General features: G+C 43.4%; 1 protein-coding gene across 1 annotated transcript in view; it reads left to right on the top strand.

Annotated features, from left to right (window-relative positions):
* Window positions 1-20,403, top strand: part of DRGX (dorsal root ganglia homeobox) — an 86,259-nt gene that overhangs the window by 18,424 nt on the left and 47,432 nt on the right. The window contains exons 2-4 of the mRNA XM_078640976.1: window positions 5,504-5,601; window positions 7,433-7,534; window positions 18,235-18,407. Coding sequence (XP_078497102.1) covers window positions 5,504-5,601; window positions 7,433-7,534; window positions 18,235-18,407 — 373 coding nt within the window. The remainder of the gene's footprint in view (window positions 1-5,503; window positions 5,602-7,432; window positions 7,535-18,234; window positions 18,408-20,403) is intronic.

The following is a 20,403-nucleotide window of genomic DNA, read 5'->3' as shown; positions in this document are numbered from 1 at the left end:
CTGTGACTAGAGGTGAGTGTCTGAAAAGTTTCAGCGCTCCGTCCATCATCTCCTTGTGTTTACAATGGAGGAGGCTGAGGACCGGGTTTAATATGTGCGCGCTTAGCACCCAGCATTTACTATGGATGGATCTAGGAAGGGACGAGGAGAAAGTCTGCTATGGACATGAAAGAGACTGTGCATTAACATGGAGGAGCCTCTTGAACCAAGAACCTGAACCGGGGTCCTCCATACTGCACTCCCCTCCAGAATGTGTGCTTTGTTTTGGCTGTTGGATAATTAGACAGAGGTTGTCAAACTGCCTGCTCTACTTGGTGTCAGACAGTCTATCATGTTTCTGCCGGCAGGGCCCCGCTGCCTCTGTCAGTGGAACCAGGGCCGGACTGGCTACTGGGCAGTTAGGAATGCTGCTGAGCTGGGGGGTGATTTCGTTAATGGGGACGCAGGTCTCCATGGACGAAATCAGCCTCCACTGCAGTAAAATCAGGCAGCAGCTCGGCAGCATTCCTAACTGCCCGGTAGCCAGTCCGGCCCTGAGTGGAACCCTTACACTGACTGCCGGATGGGCATAGACCAATTGGTACATCAGACCGCCTGCCCTGTTTAAAGTGGAAGTGGACAATCTAATGTACATTTTTTCTCTGGGTAACTACCAGGAAAAGCCTAATGTCAGTGAATAAAAGAATAAGTTCCTGGGCCCAAAGTTTTTGTTCAGAAGTCGATGGCCGGCACTGTGGAAGGTCGGGTGCAGAATACCAAGGCTAGGTAGTCTTGATTCCACCACATGTCTCTTTAACCCACCATCAGGCACCCTGTATCTCTTAAGCGCACCCTTGAAGGTTCTTTTTCATCCCTACTTTCTCTCTTTTCAATGGTTTCTAGTCTTTCTCTTCCTCCTTTCTCCCATTTATGTTTTTCTCTCTCTTGATCAAAGTTTGTTGAGGAAAAATAATTGTGGGCACCTAAAAACGATTGCCGCTGAGCCCCACCTCCAGCCACTGGCTCAAATTATGTACTGCCTAGCGGACCTGCAGAGAAAAAAGCAAAATAGCCCCTACACCCTGCTAGGGTATTCGTTTTTATTTTACAGAAACAAACTTCCACTATGGGGGTTTATTTTTTTTTATAAAATACATGTTTTCTGATGGGAGTTTATTTTTACAAAACAAGTTTTCTGAGCTTCTGCAAGAAACATGTTGGTCCACAGTTAACATAACTATGGCTCCTCTGAAGGCACAGAGATCTCTGCCGGGCTTGGACAGATCTGGTGGGTGTTAGCCCGCCAGGGCAGTGGAGGTTAATACCTCCACGGCCCAGGCTGACGGCATGTCAGCCACAAGCTGTGCATTAACATACTGCATGAGATTGTTGTATTATGTCTTTATTTTCTTCCTGTGTTTCTCCATTTCCATGTATGTCTCAATTTCCCTGTCTTTTAGCTTCCTTTCACCCCCCTTCCTCAAAATATAATTGTTTCTCCCTTTTTATTCCTAATTATATCTAGTTTTATCTTCTCCTGAATTCTCTTTTCCACTCTACTTGGCTAGATCTGCTCTGCATCTCTTTCTCTCCCCATTTCTCTCTCCCTCCCCACACTCTCTGTGTGTATCTGTAGCTCGTTGCCCATCTCATCCTGTTCCTCTGTTCATGTTCTTGTTTCTACATATGCATCCTGTGACTGACCGACCAGCTGCGGTTTTGGTGGTTTCAATGCATTCTGTAGTGTTCTATGTCCTGCTAATGATTTTTAAAGGGGAGGGGGCAAGCAACAAACTATTTACTTCCATTAATATCCATAATTTTCATGGGAATTATACAAAATTTCAAATAATAAGTGAAATGTACTTGGCAGGAATCTAAAGTGAAGACTGTTCATGAGGGAATGCATACCTGAACTCAAAAGTCTAATGAGACAGATACTTGGAGGAGACTTGCTTGACCAGGAAATGTGTCACCGAGGTTTTATATTTCCAGTAAAACATGTACAACTCAAACCAGTCTCCCTCGAGAGAAACGTAATAGAAAAGTGTTCCCAGGAAAACAAATAATGAAATACACAAAACCCCATTCTATAACCTGGAATTCATGATGTTGCACTTGAATAGCACAAGTGGTGTGCCATCTGAATATCGGAGACAGAATATTGAGGTTTAGAAATATTGAGGACAAAATATCGAAACGAAAACATTGAAAGTAAAGTAAGTACATTTTCTATACCTTACTCCACATATATGTACCCTGATGCTATATGTATTTTCAAGTTACATAGATGTGGAGTTAGGAATAGTAAATCTATACTTCCTCTGTATGCACTCACCTTTTGATATTTTGGTCTTTGATATTTCGTCCATGATATCCTATTCCTGTAGCACAATATTCACACCCTCAAGGGAAACAACCTTTACAACGCAGTCATTACATCGCACTACACTTACAACGCAGTCATTACATGGCAACATCATTTCCAACGCATGTCACTACAATGCAGGCATTACAACGCATACCATAACAACGCATACCATTACAACGCATTGTACCCCTACACTATCCAACACTTACCCTACTGTTGCACCCCCTGGAGTTAGACTAGTAATTCTTACCCCTATACAATCCAATACTTACCTTAAATGCAATGTAATGGTGTGCGTTGTAATGGTATGCACTGTAAAGGCAGTATGCGATGTAATGGAATGCTCTGTAAATTTAGTTTTTAAAAATGCAATGTAGTGTCATGCGATGTAATGGAATGCGTTGTAGTGGATTTTGCGATGTAAAAACTGTGTTGTAAGTGCATGAGTTGTAACATCATACTTTTCACCCTCGACATTCAGTAGTACAATCCACACAAACCTTATGATCTTTCATCCTTTCATCCCTGCGCTTGCTGATATTCACTTTATCTTTTTGCTGATTCAGTTGGAGTTGGTATTTAGTTTGAGGGTTGTGCTCAGTGTTAGAATGAATATAATATAAGTGGTATGAGTGAACACAATTAAAAAAACTCAATTAAATCTAGCTCTAAGAAATTGGTGAAAGACCCTCTAAACAGTTCACCGTAAGCATTACTAAATGTGTGTATTAAATATTTTGTCAGAACCCAGTTCAGAAATTAGGAAAACCCTAACTACAAGCTCAAGTAATTTGCTACACTTTTATGAAAGACATGCAGTTAAAATTAGCCATAAGTGGAGGATTAACTACAACGCGGTTCCAGGTCAGCGTCGGAAGCACCTGGTAATGATATATACCTTCGGATCAAGATTGGATCCCCTTAGCCTCACGTATTACTGGTTTGTCCGCTGCTCACATCTAGGCTGTGATTGAGCTAGGATGGCCGTGCCTACTATTAGGTGGCACTAAACTTCAGTTGTCTCTGCATTGAGTCTCAGGGTGGCCTATTTCACCCGCATGAGGTGTTGTTCCTTAGCATTGTTCTTCACTGCATGGACGGATTCTTGCCGTGTTGCATTTTTGACGGTTTACAACAAAAATAATTAGTTGAAGCACAAAAGTTGCCAGGGCAGCATTTTACCCTTCAGGAACGTTTGGCCCGCTCTGCGAGTAACTAGATTTTGGCCTAAGCAGGGATGGGGTAACAACCTTTTCCCTCTAGTGTTATCACCAAGCAGATTGAGACTGAGGCCAAATACCCCCTTCAGTGGAAATTGCTACTGTTCTTCTGTGGCTGTGGTTTGTTAATGGTTGCTCTATTGCTGATTGCAAGTGGCTCTTTATATCTCATTGACCTGCAATCCTAGAAGTGTTAATTAGTGTTAAACAAAAGGAGAAGAATATGTTGATTTCTCTCATCAAATACATGTACAATGCTCTGTAATTGTTCTGTTTTTGTTTGTGTTTAACCATAAGTATAGTGACCAGGTATGCAGGAATTGGCCATAAACTCTTCAGCCTCTCTTACCTCTCCCCTTAGTCCCACCACTAACCATAACTATCCCCCAAGAAAAACATGAGACATTGACCTCTTAGAACATAAATCACTTCTTAATATATGTGGCCACGGTTCCTCCAAACTCTGGATAACTATTCTTCAAACAGGGAAACCATCTGCCAAAGTTTTTAAACTTTGACCTTAGATCTGGAGACTCTTTTCTTTAAAATACTAGGTGTTCCTTCATGTCAGGACAAATTCTGCCCAACCATAGAATTCTTTTTACTCAATTCAAAAATGCTTCCTCTCTTGCTCTGGGACAATCTTCCCCATCGCCAAGTAACGTCTTCTTTTGTCATTGGAGAAATCACCCTCACATCAGGACTTTATTTATCCTAAACAAAGGGATAACTCTCATCCCCCTTCAGGAGACATTGTCTTCAAGCTGAGCAGACAGCTCTGCCATCATAGCATTACCTCTTTCCTGACCCAAGGATAAATCTTACCAGACCAATGCAGCTAACACCCCATTCCTAGAAGATACCTTCCAAATTCACAAGTTATTGATTCTCCTATCCTCAGACATAACCTCAAAAATTCCAGGAGAAATATTTGCTATAACTAGGAAACTCTATCTTTGACATAATGCAACAACTTCCACCACATAGTGAGAGTTATATTCACATGAGGCAATTTTACCTAACATGGGACACCTTTTATTCAGCATCCGAAGCCATATTCCCCTATCCCATATCCTCCCCAACCCCAGAAGACACTTTTTCCAATCCAAGGAAAGTACATCCCCTACCTCTAGAAACATCATAGACAATCCACCAGAGTTATGTTACTCAAACTATGGCAACATCTTCACAGTATGTCGGGAAAATTGTCCTCAGTATTGGGAGACTCTGACACCAACTGCAATCAGGAATCTTCCACACCGTAGTAGGAACTTTTTTTTGCTGAATCTAAGATTATCTCTACCTCAGTCTTAAGAAACAGTTTACTCACCCCTTCAGGCACCTTCCATAAACCCCTTATTTCCCCCCTCCACTAATTCTTATAGATATGACCCCAAATGCCAGCCAATTTCTTTGAAATGTAATATCAAAGGAAAATAACTATATATTCTGAGATGAGAGGAAACAAGCACAGGCATTATGTGATAAACGCAGACAAAACTCTTACAACACTGCCTATCGTTGTGTATGCCCATGCGTATTTCCCCCTAAATCCTCTCCAACCCCTCACCTCTGTTTCTTTTTTATAATCCATGTTTGCTTTATGCCCCTGCATCTTTTACACTGCATCTCTTGCCCCAACTGTTGAGCCTTATTAGTTTTTTTTTACTTATTTGACCCTTTCCCCTTGTTTCCCTAGTTGTGTAGCTCTCTATTCATATGTCTCTTACCCTGACTCTCATTCTCCGCTGTGCCATGTTTCCTCACCGTGTCGTTGTGATCCACACATTGTCACTCTTGAATTTGCAGGCTTAGTGCACTTTGTCAGCTCTTCTACCTAGTATCAGCTCTTCTGCCTCACTTCCAGTTCCTGTCCTTTCTGTAGTCTCACAGCATGTCTATGTGTCTCACTCTCCATTCTTCTCTCGTTCAGGCTCGGCTCCTTTCGGCAGTCACTCTACAGCAGATTTTGATGATGGGTTTTTGCGCAGGAAACAACGGAGAAACAGGACAACTTTCACCCTTCAACAGGTGAGATCTTGCATTATATTTTCAAGGCATGCAGAAGTGGAGTTAAGAATAATAAATCTATGCTTACCTATATATACTTATCTTGGCTATATAGTGTGTTTCTGGCTGTTGAATTGTTGCCGGATTATATTTTGCCACTCAGTATTGTCACATATAAATGGTTGGATCAGCCACAGAAAGGGGTAACTATGATTCTAGTCTGCTTCCTGAAATATCTGAAATTCTCTGAAAAACTGACCGTCGACCATCTTTACAAATAAACTTTTACCTACCGGAGACTCACACATTATATGTGGACTCTCTCTCACTGAACTTTACTACTTATAGCTTGTTAAATATGAAGTTGCTATATAGCATACACACAATTAGGGTTCCATTGTGTATTAGGTCAGGCATTTGAGACAGCTTCAGGTGTGTGCCACACTATTGTTTTTTCCCCCAAAAAGTCACAAATATTATAGGAAACCAGAGGTGCCTTTGTTCAGAAGACTATATCCGCCCGACATCGTAATTAGGCCCTAAGTGTGGATTTATGTGATGTGTGAAACGTATCAAAAAGTGTCAGAGGTAGAGGGAGGTTACATAACAGTTTTTAATTTGACTTAATGTTGGCGGTGTATAATGGCTAAACAAGTGAAAAGAAAGCTTCTCATTGTCCATAGACAATTATGGCCCTGAAAAGTCTCAAGGGTTTGCAGCAACGGGGGGCTCATTCTCCTATGCCACGTCAATTATTGTAGCAATACACAAATGCGAATAAAATACCACAACATTCTTGTGACTTAGTTGCATTATACGAGGCACCCCTGGTCTCGATGCAAATCGACGAACACAGCTCCAGGATGAGTGTGTAAACGTCCACCCCCGTCTTTCATAAACAAATACAATTTGGTTATTTGTGACTAACAAAAGACTGGCCATGCGCTTAGATGCGCGCAATGAATCGGTGTTCTGTAAGGCGCCTAATCTGGCTGTGCCTGCCTGTGAATATGTTCTTATGTCCATTTCTACCCTTGTCTGCAGGTATCTATATATTTTGCCAGTACCTGTCTCTGACTGCACGTGGGAATGTGTGGCTGTATATTGTACTTGAGTATGTCTGTAGTGCACTCATGTCTACTTATTTGCTCTTGTCTGTGTTTATCTGCTTTCCCGCCTGTATGTGTCTGTCTGTGCCTGTGTCTTTCTGTACCTTCATGTCTGTTGGCTTGTAAGCAGTGCTTGAAATGGAAAAATAGAAGTGCAGGTACTCAGTATCAGGGTACCTGCTTGTTTCTGAGAAGTGCCAGTACACTCCAATTAAAAGTATTAGCCTCGCTTGAGAAGTGCAGGTACTCTCCCTCTCAAAATAGAAAAGTGCCGGTTCTCAGTACCGGCCCATTTAAAGCACTGACCTTTACCGGACAGTACCGGACCATTTAAAGCACTGCCTGTAAGTATGTCTGCAGTTGACTGCACTTTCTGTGTTCTGAGACATTTTTTTTCCTTTGGTCATGTCGGACAAACGCATTAAAAAAAATGCAAAAAACGTACACATTAAATCTTTCAGAGAATATCTATTAACTGGAAACAACTGTGGTGAAAGTGATGTAAAACATTCACCCACCTCTCCTTTGCCCCTCCCTCCTCCCACGTTCCCCGCCTCAGCGCCCCGCACGTCTGCGCCCCCAGCAGGTTGTACACGGATATTTGGCCCCTCCGCGCCCCCTCCCGCCCTCAGTCTGCAGCGCGCGGTTCCCCGGGCCTGGCGGCTGCTGGTGGCCGTTGGTGACGCGAGCCCATGAATATTGCATGTTATTGATATATAAACATTGCTCTGCTCTGCCCACAGCTGGAGGCCCTGGAGGCGGTGTTCGCCCAGACTCACTACCCAGATGTCTTCACGCGAGAGGAGCTGGCGATGAAGATCAGCCTGACGGAGGCCCGCGTGCAGGTACCCGCGCGCCGCGCTGGGAAGGGGGCGGCGAGGGGGGAGGGGTGTGTGTGTGGGGGGATCATGACCTCACCACTCGTACACACCAAAGTGCGTGTGAGGCATAAGCGTTTTTTCACGTCTGTACATTTTGTGTTGTACAGGTGTTGAATGGAGTTGGAATTTTAAGCCTGTAACGGTCAGAGTGTGGCAGATTTTTCAATTAAGTTTAAATGAGAAGATATTAAAAAACATAATATTTGATCTTCCACAGATAGGGTGCTTGGCAATTGGTGAACTGTATGTTGGGGTAGAGGCGGAAGGGGGCTACTCTTGAACTCAGGAAGGGAGGAGTACCAAGAAGAGCGAAAATGAGGCACTATAGTTTAAATTAAAACCTTGGGTAACTTGACATATATCAAGTGGAAGGCAGACTCTAAGAACACAGGCCACATGACCTGACCAGAGGGTAAGAGGTCAGGCCACAATCCCTGTCTTAGGAAGTATCCAAAGGTGACCACTTTAAAGTGTCTTATGAGTAGTTGACCCTAACAGAGTTGAATGGTTTTAAGTAACTATGCAAATAATAAACTAACTGACTGGACAGGGCAGTGCATAAGTGAGTCTTGCAGCAGAAACATTATTATTAGGCCGGCAATAATGAAATGCTGTTCACATATCCTTTAGTCCATTTTCAATAACCTTTGTCTGTTTTTTTGCCTTGATCAGTCCATGAGCTATTTTTTCTGCCCAGCTCTGATTAAACTGTGGTGCATCCATCATCTGCCTCCTTCTCACAGCAGCAACCCCAGCTTTCACCATTAGACCCTACTGCCTTCCAGGTGTGTTCACTTCTTCTGCCCCTGCTCCCACCACACTGACCCTCTTTTGTTAGTTATGCGCTACCCATGTAGTGCCTGCCCTCGCGCCCCGGTTCTGCTTCCTAGCAGCTCTACTTCCAGCACACTGTCTCTTGTTTCCTCTCCGTGCTGCTCGCCCCAGAAGTCCAGACCCTGCTTCCTCAGTCCCTGCTCTCCTCCTCAGTCATCCTCACCTTCTGCTATCCCTGCTCCCATTCTCATATCCCTGCTAAATCCGTAGTCCCCGGGATATAATGTGGGCCTGTCCCTCCAGTCTTTCTGGTATAGGGGCACAGAGGGGCAGGGTAGGAACCCTCAAATGCCCCCTACACAGGCGCGCAACACCCATTGGGCTCACCGGGCTTCAGCCCCCCACCCCCGTCGTGTGTGTCAGCTCGGGCTGAGACAGCTTCGTGGGATGGCGACCGTCTAATTGCAGCCGCATCCGAGTACTTCTCAGGTCTTTAAATGACCATTTACTTGTTAATGAGGCTTTTGTTGTGTTTTCACCCCTTCTTGAAGCCACTCTGCCTATGGCTGGAAGAATTAGCCCCCCCCGGAAATTGGCCCTAGTTGCCCGTCTGCCTCTACTCAGTATACACAGCTCAAGGCCATATATATCTGTTGGATGACAAGGCAAAGTAAAGTTCTAGGGACACACTATCATGTTTCCCATTTTGAGAGGGGGCGGCGGATCCTTTTGCATTTAGCTACAATGCTATCCTCGCTCACCCACGGAGCCCCTGCTGTCCCTTCCGTCACCCTTTCACAGTCACCCTCATCCCTTGCAGCTCCAAGTTTTGACCCGTAGGACTGCTCCTTTCTAGGTCACGCTCTTCTTCTGCATGTCCTACCCTGGCACGTCTGCCATGCTTCATATCAGCCCTGGTTCAGCACTCTGCCCCATACTTCCTCTCATTCCTGCCCAGCACTGAAGTCACTCGGGGGCATATTTATCAAAGTGTTGTCACACTTTACTCCCCGCAACGTGGCGCAAGAGCGACAGAATTCTTGCAAGCCAAGCAAGACCTACTTGTGTGGCCCTGAGTGGCTTCATAAATGTTGAGTAACGCAACGCTGGGGAAATCGCTGTGTTGTGTTCCTCTGCCCCAGAGAGGCGTTCAATGGGTGAAGCGTGGGTGCTCTCATGCACCCACCCATGGATTTTGGCGCTTTCCCAAATTTACTATTACTGGTAGACCTAGGAAAGGGTCAAAATGCTACTGTTTTCTAGGTGAGGCGTTATGTGGAGAAATATGTTTATTTTCACTAGTTTCTTCCTCCTATGTGTACTGCAGTGTGCAGCACACAGAAAGAGGAAAATGCCTTGGGGGATTGTTTTTGTGCAGAACGGTCCCTTCCTGCACAAAACAATCCTGCTTACAACGTAGTCACCCTTGCACCATTGTGCAAGGATGCCTGGTGCTGGGCATCACTTTGTGCCCCAGCGCAGGAAAAAGATATGAATGGGCCCTATAATGTTAAATATGGCGCATTCCTGCCCTTTCCTATCACGCAGCACAGCGAGGTGGCTTGCTGCGCTGCATGATTGTATCATAAATATGCCCTCCGTGTTTAGCAGAGTTGTGATTGCAGGTGGTGGGCACCAGCAAACTTTAATTGGGACTTGTTTTTCATCATCAGACTTTGATCTAGCAAAAAAAATAATCAGAAAAGGGAGAAACAGGAAGGAATTGAAAGACAGGAAAACAGTGACAATGAAAGATTGGAGGGATTAAAAGAATCTGCAAGCTTGGCTTAAAGGGACCGGAAGTGTAGGGTGGTTCCAAAAGAGAGTCATGAGGTGGAATCAAGATCAGGTAACGTGGGGTTTCAGTAACCCTGCCATTAGGATGTACCTGTAGTGGGCTCCTCAGAAAAATGTTGGGCTCCTGCAATTATTTTTTAATTTTGCAAAGTATGCACTCTATTACTGATGTCCTTCCTCTGTCCCTAGTCTGGCTTCAGTGCAGGCACTGCCCTCCTTCCTCTGTCTGACTTCCCGCCTCCTTCATGCTCATCCCTGCAGGCTATGCACTCACCTTCACATACCGCTCCCTAATGGCTCCTGCTTTCATCACTGTGCCACTTGCTTCCTATAAGACTCTGCTCTCTCCATGCTTTGCCCTCTTCTTTACCCCCCCTTGCCATGCCCCCACCTCAACGCTGAGTGCACTCCTGGCTGGAGGAGGCAGAGAGAGATACGATCTGTCACTTTCATGATGCACTTTAATAACATCAACATAATGTGGAATATTAGATTAGGTTGATTAATCGCTCATTCATAATTAACTAGTGATAATGTTCTACACTAATTTGTCCGCGTCTCTAAGGTCCTAAATTACATCAAAGCCAAGCATCAATTTCCAGCACTGGAGGAACAAACCTGAGCCCACTCCCCTCCTTCCACAACACACAAACACAGCAGATCAAAGCCGTAAGGGTTTAGTACCTAAGAGATTTGGAAAATCTTGCATCTAGTGTTTTGGAATTGGAACATCAGGGCTTTGTCTGATTTAATGGTTGCTTTGGATATGAGGCTGTCAGGGTTTTCAGAAACTGTTTTAGGGCTTTGAGGATAAGGTATTTTTGATGTTGAGAATCATAGAATTTGGTTTATAAGAATCTTAGTTTAAAGTTTAGGGCTTTTTACAGGGTTTGGGAAATCAACAACCTAGTAGTTGGGGGATCATTGATCTAGGAATTTGAACATCATAGATTTGAGAGAATCAGGTAAATGGATTTAGAGTTTTGGAGGCCAACATTTTGAAGGTCATGGATGTAAAGAAAAGGATATCAAATATTTAGAGGTGTAGAGACAGTGATTCTGGAACTAATTCTGTTATGAGATTGAAAGACTTGGGGTTTATGGAAACAAAGATATATAGCTAAAGTAATATGATATTTAGAGATATGTGGATCAGGGATTAAGATGTTAGCAGGTACTTAATATAAGTGTTTGAGTCAAAGATTAAGAGTCTGGAGTGAAACATTTATGCTTCAGGTGCTTTGGAATCCATTGTTGTGTGTTTTGGGCTATGGGAAATAAAGATGTATTGGCTCAGAGTTTTGGGGGGTGAGTGATACATTTTAGGGGTTGTAAATCTAAGAGTTTGTGGAATAGAATGTAAGGTTTAGGGGAAATGTGAGCCAATGAGGTTGGGGTGCAGGTCAGAGATTTCAAATATTGTGATTAACAATGTAGGGGTTTGTGAATACAAGCTTTAGATATCAGAAATTTAGATGGTCTTTGTCTCGCTTTTTAGTGGATCTGGGATCTAGTTTAGTAACTTGTCAATCAAATGTTTTGTGGGTACTATTTTATGTATTTGGTGATCAGATATCGAGATTTGGGATACCTTTGGTAAAAAAGGACACCTTTTATAACAACAAGTATGTACATGTGGGCTTGTTTTTTCTCGGTGTAACTTTATATATGTTTTTCTCCAATTATTCTACTCTGTGAGGTGGAAAGGACAACATTAATAAAATGTCATACCTGTGTTTGAATGCAGAGCCAAATCATTGCTGGTAAATAACAGTTTGGACTATGGTAAATTCGTATATGTTTTTCTTAAGAAGCCTACTTGTTTTCATTGCCAAAAGAATACATTTTGTATCCGTGTGTATTCAAATATTAAACGTGGCACATAATAATTATGCACAATGTGACACATGATGTGGTATAATTAAATAATACACAACATATTATATGCCTGTCCTTGCTAGTTTTCTTGTACTTTGGCCCATAATGTATTGAATGCTGATTCATACGTTGTTCTTCAATTGATGCATAATTCCCATGGCCCTTGGTATCTGGCGGTATTTTATATTATTGTTATTTGTATAACACTCTATCTACCATAAGTATGGCTTCACAGCACTATTGGCTTTTCGGGTTGACAACATTTCCAAACTTTTTCCACAGAAAGGAGTCTGAATAAATCTCTTAGGAGAATGTTTTATGTTTCGCGCTGTAGAGTGTCTCTAAAAAGGTTTTGCGTGGATTGCGGCAGGGCATTAGGTTCAGCTAGTGAATGGTCATCTGCAGCGTACTGAATGGCTGGGTAGTAATGTCTAATTTATGGAGCTCTGGATACATGTTTATACGCATGCGTGGGGTTCATTGATAAGGCGTTTTGTTTTGATGTCAAAATATATGAATCTTGAAAATGGATCCATTGATTTCGCTTTCTTTGGTCTAAGACGTGCACTTGATGAGGTTGACTTGTGATACTCGTGATAGGCATCTATCCAGGTAGAATTGAACTGATCCGCCTATGCATGCATTCACAGTTTTGCTATGGTCCAGAAGGGAGCCATCTTTGAACTATTTCTTTTCAAAGAGGTGCAAGTCAGAGTGGCACCTTGACACCCTCATATTCAACATACATAGTAATTCAGTAGCTTATTGTCTGAAAAAGGTTACAAATGACGTCCACGGAAGGACAAATAATAATACATTGGATTCAGAGACATGACGCTTTTTATGAATTTAACACCTAAAAGTCAAAGCGCAGTCACGTTTCAAAAAGATAAACGGCTAAAAATATCAGGCAAGAAGTTTCATGAACTCTTTTTGCACCAGAAGTAATATGGAGGTAAAATGGGTTAAAACATCTCCCTGGTACAATATTGTCCAGGCAAAGAACCTACGACTTAATTGTGCAATCTATTTATTTCGGTCACTGCAGTTGTGTTGCTGTAGCTCAGAGTTGAATGAAGAAAGTGATCAATTATGCCAATTCTACTGCGCGTTGAGTCTTCGTTTTTCTTCTTTTTTTGGTACTTTTTAACATTTGTTTAATCAGTTGTTTACATTTTCCTCTGTCTTTCCATTTTCACGGCCCTTTTATTTGTTTGTCTCTTTGGTTGGATTTTTTTTAACGGTGCAGTCTAGTTGCAATTCTGCTTACTGTGAAAAAGTCAAATCTGAGTTATGTTTTCTATCGCATTCTGGGGTTGGGGCTACGTTTCAGTACTTTAGTATGCATTGCCCAATGATATGATTGTCCTATGTGATCATCAGTATTGAGTGATGATTGATTTTTGCAATGTTTGTTATTTTTTCTTGACCTCTCTTGTACAGTCGAGGTTGGGTTGTCTTTTTCATGAGGCAGTCTGACTTTGATGTATTTTCCTCAGTATTTTGTGCTCTAGTTTGGGTTGTGCTTTCTGTAGTACACCCTTCGTTAATTTGTGCTTCTTATGTTCAGTTTGATTTATGTTGTATTTTTCGTATATAATTTACAGCACATTCCACATTTTGTTTTCCTCCATATAGCACACTCTTCTTTTGATAGTGTTTTCAGAGCACTCTTTGAATCACGTTGTAAATACTATCCCTTTGTCTGGTTTAAGTTTAATTTTCTGTAGCCCACCCTGGTTTGGGTTTCATTTTTTATGGTGCCTAGGGTTGTGAGCTGTGTTTTCTGTGGTCCCGTCTTGTTTGCAATGTTTTTCTTATGGGTCTATCTCCTCTTCGGTTTGTTTTCTTGTGGAATGTCTGTTTTCCAATGTTCGTGATTTTGAAGGAATTTCATCTGGAAACTGCGCTGCTATTAGAGGTAAGCTGGTAATTTGTCCTTCCAGTTCCTATTATATTACTGTTTCATACTCTGGGTTTTTCTTGGACCTGCGGCACAGGACTGTGTAAGGAGGATCTAATTGTAGGAAATAGAACCCCCCCTTGCACATGGTCCCCTTCCACCTCCCCCCTCCTTCTTTCTCCCCTGGGTCATATTAGCAGCGCTTAAGCCCAGTGACTGAGGACAGATAATGAGATTCTGGGGCAGTAAATTGGGCCTATTGTAAACAAATTATTCTCCCCTAATCGGATCAGGCGATGCTGATTATTAAATCTCAACATGACTCACTGGTCATAGGCGGGCAAATTAAAGTCAGATTATTATTTGCCAAGGAAAATTCTCTCTTGGTGGAGGTGGCCTTTTTTGTCGCCTCTTGCTGCAAATTGAGATAAATGAGCCATTTGCGGGCCTTTGAGAGGAAAACGCTCATGAATTCTGCCTCGAAGGTGCAAGGGTGAGATAGGGCCGGTGATGGGGGGCTTTCCTATAACCCCCTTCGAGACTCTATTGTTGCCTATTATCCCAGAACACAAGGTAGGTAGTAGGCCTCAGAATGGAGGCGCGTGTGTGAATGAAGGCGGGGGTCGTGAGATTAATGTGGGGGCCCTAGCATAATGCAGGGCCCCAAGGACCAGCAGCGCCTCTGACAGTGGCCTCTATATGTAGGACATTTATTTAACATTTGTTATTGATTTTAACCAGAGCAGTCATTATTCTACTACAAGCCTTACTTCTAGTTGGCGAGGATGCCTTCCCGCTTGTTGGGCTGTGGTGGTGATTATCGAGAGTGATGTAGGGTTGTATTTAGATATTCATTTATTTAGGTGTTTTATAGAGCTCTGTAGTGCCACCTTGCCGCCATCTCAGAGTATTAATTAGGCATGTTAGCCAAGGAATTTTACGAAATTCGAGATTTTGTATAATGTCTAAATTATATTGTTCTTTAGGATATTTTTGGTGACATTGGCACATTAACACCGGCTTTTCCTCACATTTTACAATTCATCATTTTTATTTTACTACGTTCATTCAGTGAAGAAAGTAACAATTCTCATGAAAGTTTTGTTATTGACAGCGCCTGTTGTAAAGGTATTTTTGTTGAAAATGAGTTTTAATGATTTTTTTGATCATCTCAATTGCTTGTAGAGCACTATGCAATGAGTGTGTGGTGTTTCACTGTGTGAGTGAATTAGTGTGTGTGTTAGAATATAGCTGTGTCATGAGGTACACCTAGATTTTGACAACATGGATCTAAACAGACCTAGTGTTAACATTGTATGTAGAGTGGGCTTGGGGTCCACCTCTTTCAGCAATTGGCTTGAAAATGTGTCAATCACATCTTGGCTCAGCCAGTTAAGGACCCATCTAACACCTAATACTCTTGGCTCGTTGGGTGCATCCTTCCACCTCCATTTCTGTGCTTGCATAGCACTGCATAAGAGTCTGTTTTACAATTGCATCCCTTTCTGATCACTGACTCCCTCCCTTGTGTCTAGCTCTAATGTGCTAACGCTGTATGCATTAGCACATTAAACCCAAACCTATTGTCTTTGCCAATGCTTGTTAAGTCCTGAACATTTGCTCAACAGTACATCGCACGTTGCCGTGTACAGTTTTGCTTTTCCCATTATAGCCATGGTCAAAAACCTGTGCCCACAAATTGCTGTAGGTTAAACCCCCATGAGGTCAATTGGCGTTTATGAAATTCTCTTTTGCAAAGTGAGACTTTGGTTTATAATGCGCTCATTAATAAGTTAGACACATTTCCTTCTCAAATCGGTACATCTTATAGTCGTTTTAGTAGAAAAGACTGAACCCATTTTACTGTGTTTGTACTGTGCACTAGCTCTGCGCGCCTGTGTAACCTCAGCTGATAAATGGCTCCATGCCATTAGGGTCATCTTTGCCAGTTCAAGCTTTCTATCCACACCAGCTTTCGCACCTGGGTTGCAAAGTTTTTTTAATTCCAATCTAAAGACAGAACTACAAGTCCCAGGGGGCATAGTGCTGGTAGCAAAAAGTAGAAAGTAGAGGTACAGTAGACACCCAGAACATCACTCAACTAGTAGTTATGGGTAGCTATGGAATCAAGTGAAAATGTCTAAAAACTTTCACACATAGGTGTTGAAAAAACGCCTATGAAAAGTAAAAAGGATATATAACTGTTAACAAACCACTTACAAACTATGCAATTCTGCACCACTATTCACCAAACTTAACATAAATAAAGTTTACCCTAGGCTAAGACTTGAAAAGTGTTGTGATGGTTATTTCAAGCTTTGGAAAATGAAGGGATGTGTCACTACTCAATGGAAGAGCAAGTTTGCCCTAACTGCATGGACTCATAAGTAGGGTGATATAGAAGCTCCCTGCCGCCAGGACAATATTTTTCCAGTCAGTCCTGGGATCAGCTTTTATAATTCTTAGTTGTTATATATGCGCCGTAGAGAAGCAAGACTACAATTCCCAGAGTGCTTCGCTTTGGCAAATGAAAGTTCTGTTCAGATGAGTGTCGTGGAGGAGGCATGTAGGGACTTGGTCACACTAGATGCAGATGGCGCTAATACACACCCACACACTCGCACATATACACCCACATACACAACAGAGATCTGTTCACCTTTACTTTTTCACTAAATGGCAGTTCACTACTAGCTTCCGATGGTTCTATCCTATCCTATTTATTTTGAATAACCTGGTTTAAAATGCTCAGATCTACAAGTCTTTGTGACTCCTCCTGATTAGGGGAGGGGGGAGGTAGGGGGTACTATTGTGGTACTAATGTACCGGTTACTACAAGCCATAATATATAACCTGCTGCTGTGGTGCCATCGCCATGGTTATACTACGTACTGAAGCCGTCTGGGTCACCAGGCCCAATCCGAGCTGTGGCATTGCACAGGTGTATCAGACATCCCTGGTTCTTCATATAAAACCTTCACCTGGAGTGTCGCTGCCATCTCTTTACTCCTATACCTACAACTACAACTCTCAAAAGATGGGAGTGCATCGCTCTGAGGTAACCGCATATAGGGCAAAACACGTCAGTGATTGCTACATGTCATTGAGAGAGCTATGCTTTGGCACATATTGAAACGTTTCTTTAAAGCAACAACATCTTTAGATTATAAAATTAGTTTGAACGTTGTGATGAAATTATTGTGACGTTGTATATCCACAACTTCTACGAAAAGGGCTAGAAGGATGGGTAGTGGGGGATAGAAAGTGACAAAGTATGAAAATAGTGAATATTTATTTTCTAATGTTCTCTACATTGACAGAAACATATATTTCTCACTTGCTGGGCAAGGACTCTGGAATGAATCAGACTGCCGCCTGATATACCAAACGAACCCCCAATCATTCTGGAAGTCTCTGGGAATATTCATGTAAATGAATGAATGAATAACAGCATTTATACAGAAGATAATTCCCACATCTTCCTGTGCACGAGGCGGGTGTGGAGTGAAGGGTGGGAGTGGGGGGCCTGATTCTTCAGACCTTCTCTTTCAGGGAGCCCCCTCTCCCAGCGAGTACCCAGGGGACAACGCGTAAAAGAGCCAGTCCCTTCACCCCTTCATTCACATGTGATTAATGCCCTGGAAAGGAGGCCCCTAATCAGAGATGATGTTGTCAAACAATAACTAAATGGGCGAATAAACGACTCCATCAGGCACTTTCCTCAGAAGAAGGGATCTGTCAGCGCAAAGTCATTAAAATATGATAATGAAAAATTGCCCAATTAAAGGGCCTAACACTGACGACCTTCACTGAATTAGGGCTCAGGGGAGGGGGCGCGGGGGCTCGGATAGAGATGTCCTCAGCAGACAGTCGGTGCTCAGCACTCCACCACTGCCAGCACCAACATCCGAAGAAAAGGGTCCTGTGTGGTGAGCATCGAAGAGCTGTCAGAATATAACACAAACCTAACACAATGATAACATTCAGCATCACCCATCGGCTAGGGTGACCAGATTTGCCTGCAACAATTGCAGTAACCCAGTGAGACTTGTTTTGTTTGTTTTCATTTCCTATAAAGCATCACTTTACATCATTCGAGGGCTTCACAGCACACGAGACAATGATCACTTTTTTGACAGATTGGTATGTGTAATTCCAAAGTGCTGCAAACCTACAGAAGGTGGTTTTCTATTGGTTATTTTTCCAATGATCTATATGTATACACTACCAGTGTATAACACTAGAAATATAGATAAAGCGCGATATCCAGAGATTCAGCCCGAAAAGTGACCAGGCATGGTTCTTATTTCAGGTGTGGTTTCAAAACCGAAGAGCAAAATGGAGGAAAACTGAGAGGGGTTCCTCAGACCAAGAAGGGCCAAAAGAACCCATCTCAGAGGGGACACAGTCTGGAAGGAACCTCAGCTCGCCATCGCCGGGGGACCAGAACAGAAACAAGAAGGAGACTCTGGAAATTCAGCAAAGGTGAGGGGACATGTGACAGTGAGTAATACTATCCCCTTACTCGAGGTGCACAGTTAACTGGACTAGTGCTTGGTGCATGAATGATAGGTGCTGTTACTCAAGTATGCTAGCCATGAATGGCTCAGCTGGATCTCTCAGGATTGAGGTCTATGGTCTTCATGATACTAACTGAGTGAGTTCTGAAGAAGGCAGGCAACACACCAAGCTGTCATTCCAAGGTCCCATTGTGTACCTGGACTCTGGCTGTCAGGATCTTCTGGCTGTTAGACATGAAATCTGGGTTAGCTGTATCCCTAATAATTTTTTCTTGCTCATAGCCAGCGACGGCCTGTCCATTGGGGCTGAGGGGCAACGCCCCCCCCACCTGTTGCCCCGCTTGAACAGTGTCTGTCAGGCTGAACAAAGGTCAGCCTGACAGACACTGTTCATTTTCAGGTCAGGCAGCCAGGAGCCAGACATGCGCTAAATGCGCAGGCTCCTGGCTGCCTGAGCCGAACTTTGCTGGGCAGAGGAAGTCACAGCTCCTGTGGGCGTGACCTCCTTGGCTCAGCAAAGGGCCCCGAGGCCCTCCCCTCAGTGACGAGGGGTAGTGTCACTGATTGCCTTGCACCTAAGCGCTTGAGTTTTAAGCCCTGAAGCGCCCAGAGTCGAGTGTCCTTCATCACAGAGTGGTGGTGGGGGGGTCAGCAGTCTCACTGACCCCTTTTCCACTCTGTGATGAGGATGGGACTGCTGCCTTCCCTCATTGGCTTAGTTCTGCCAATGAGGGAAGGCAGAAGTCCCAAGCCCCCTGGGACCTCCGAGGCAGAGCTGCAGGTAAGTGTGTGTTTTTTCAAAATTATTGTTTGGTTCCTGCGTGCGTGTATGTATGAATGTTTGGTAATGAGTGTTGTGAATGGATGTGTTTGTGTTTGCGCACTGGTGAACGCATGGCTGTGAGTGTGTATGTGGATGTGTGCGTGTGTGTCCCATCTGCCCCCTTCCCTCCAAAACGTACCGGCCGCCACTGCTCACAGCTGACAGTGTTTCATGATTGTCTATGTCGCTTTCTACTGTGATCATCTCTCCTTGTGGTCAGTTTTAGACTCGCGGTTGAAACCAGTGTTTCTTATCGGCTACTATTTAGCTCTGATATGGGCATATCCCCAACATCCTAGAATTTGGCTGTTGGTACACTCTGTCTGTATTGTGCCTGGCAAACAGTGTTTCCTAAATCTTTCTTTAGGATTCTAGGCAGGGTTGCATAAATATGAGTGTTTGACTTTGGCTGGTGGTGTATTCTCAACTTAGTAGAGTCTTTGGTGGACAGGTTTCTTGATTGCTAATAAGAGAATTTGGAATGGCACTGTCTCATTGCTTGTGTTGGTCTGCAGGACTGCAGTCTCTAATAATGAATGGGTATTGGTCCCTTGATTTCAGAATTATATTCTGGACTGGCAGTGTCTCTTGATCCTTAGTGTTGTGTTCTTCCTGGTGCTGTCTCTTAGCTTTCAGTTTTCATCACCGAGCATTGGGCAATTGGATAGCTGTACTTCCCTGTTGTTAGTGGTGTGCTCTGACCAGGTATTGCATTTTGTTAGTGGTAGCATCTGGGCTGACAGTATCCCTGTGTTGTGTATTGGGAGTATATCCCAATTTTAATTAGTGGTCTTTGGGCTGTCTTCAGGGCCGGACTGGGAACCGAAACCGGCCCTGGTTTTTGGCCGAATTTGTTACAGGGCCGTTTTTTGCAGCTATGCTGCAAAAAAAGGGCCCTGTAACAAAAACGGCCCCCAGGGGCCCAAAACCGGCCCCCACCCATGCGGCCGACCGGGGGATTGCCCGGTGCCTTCAACGGCCAGTCCGGGCCTGGCTGTCTTCATCTTCTGACTATGGGCCTTAGTTTTTGTAAGGCAGTGTCTTTTGCACACTAGTTTTGAAATCTGGGGCCAATATGCTAAAAGACAGTTAGTAAAAAGTAGTTGCAAATTGCACACCAACTTTTTAATGATCAGTC

This window comes from Lissotriton helveticus, chromosome 5_1 (assembly GCF_964261635.1).
Source record: "Lissotriton helveticus chromosome 5_1, aLisHel1.1, whole genome shotgun sequence".
In the NCBI taxonomy this organism is placed as follows: Eukaryota; Metazoa; Chordata; class Amphibia; order Caudata; family Salamandridae; genus Lissotriton; species Lissotriton helveticus.
Note: the sequence above shows the minus strand (reverse complement) of the source record. Positions and strands in the feature narration are given on the sequence as shown.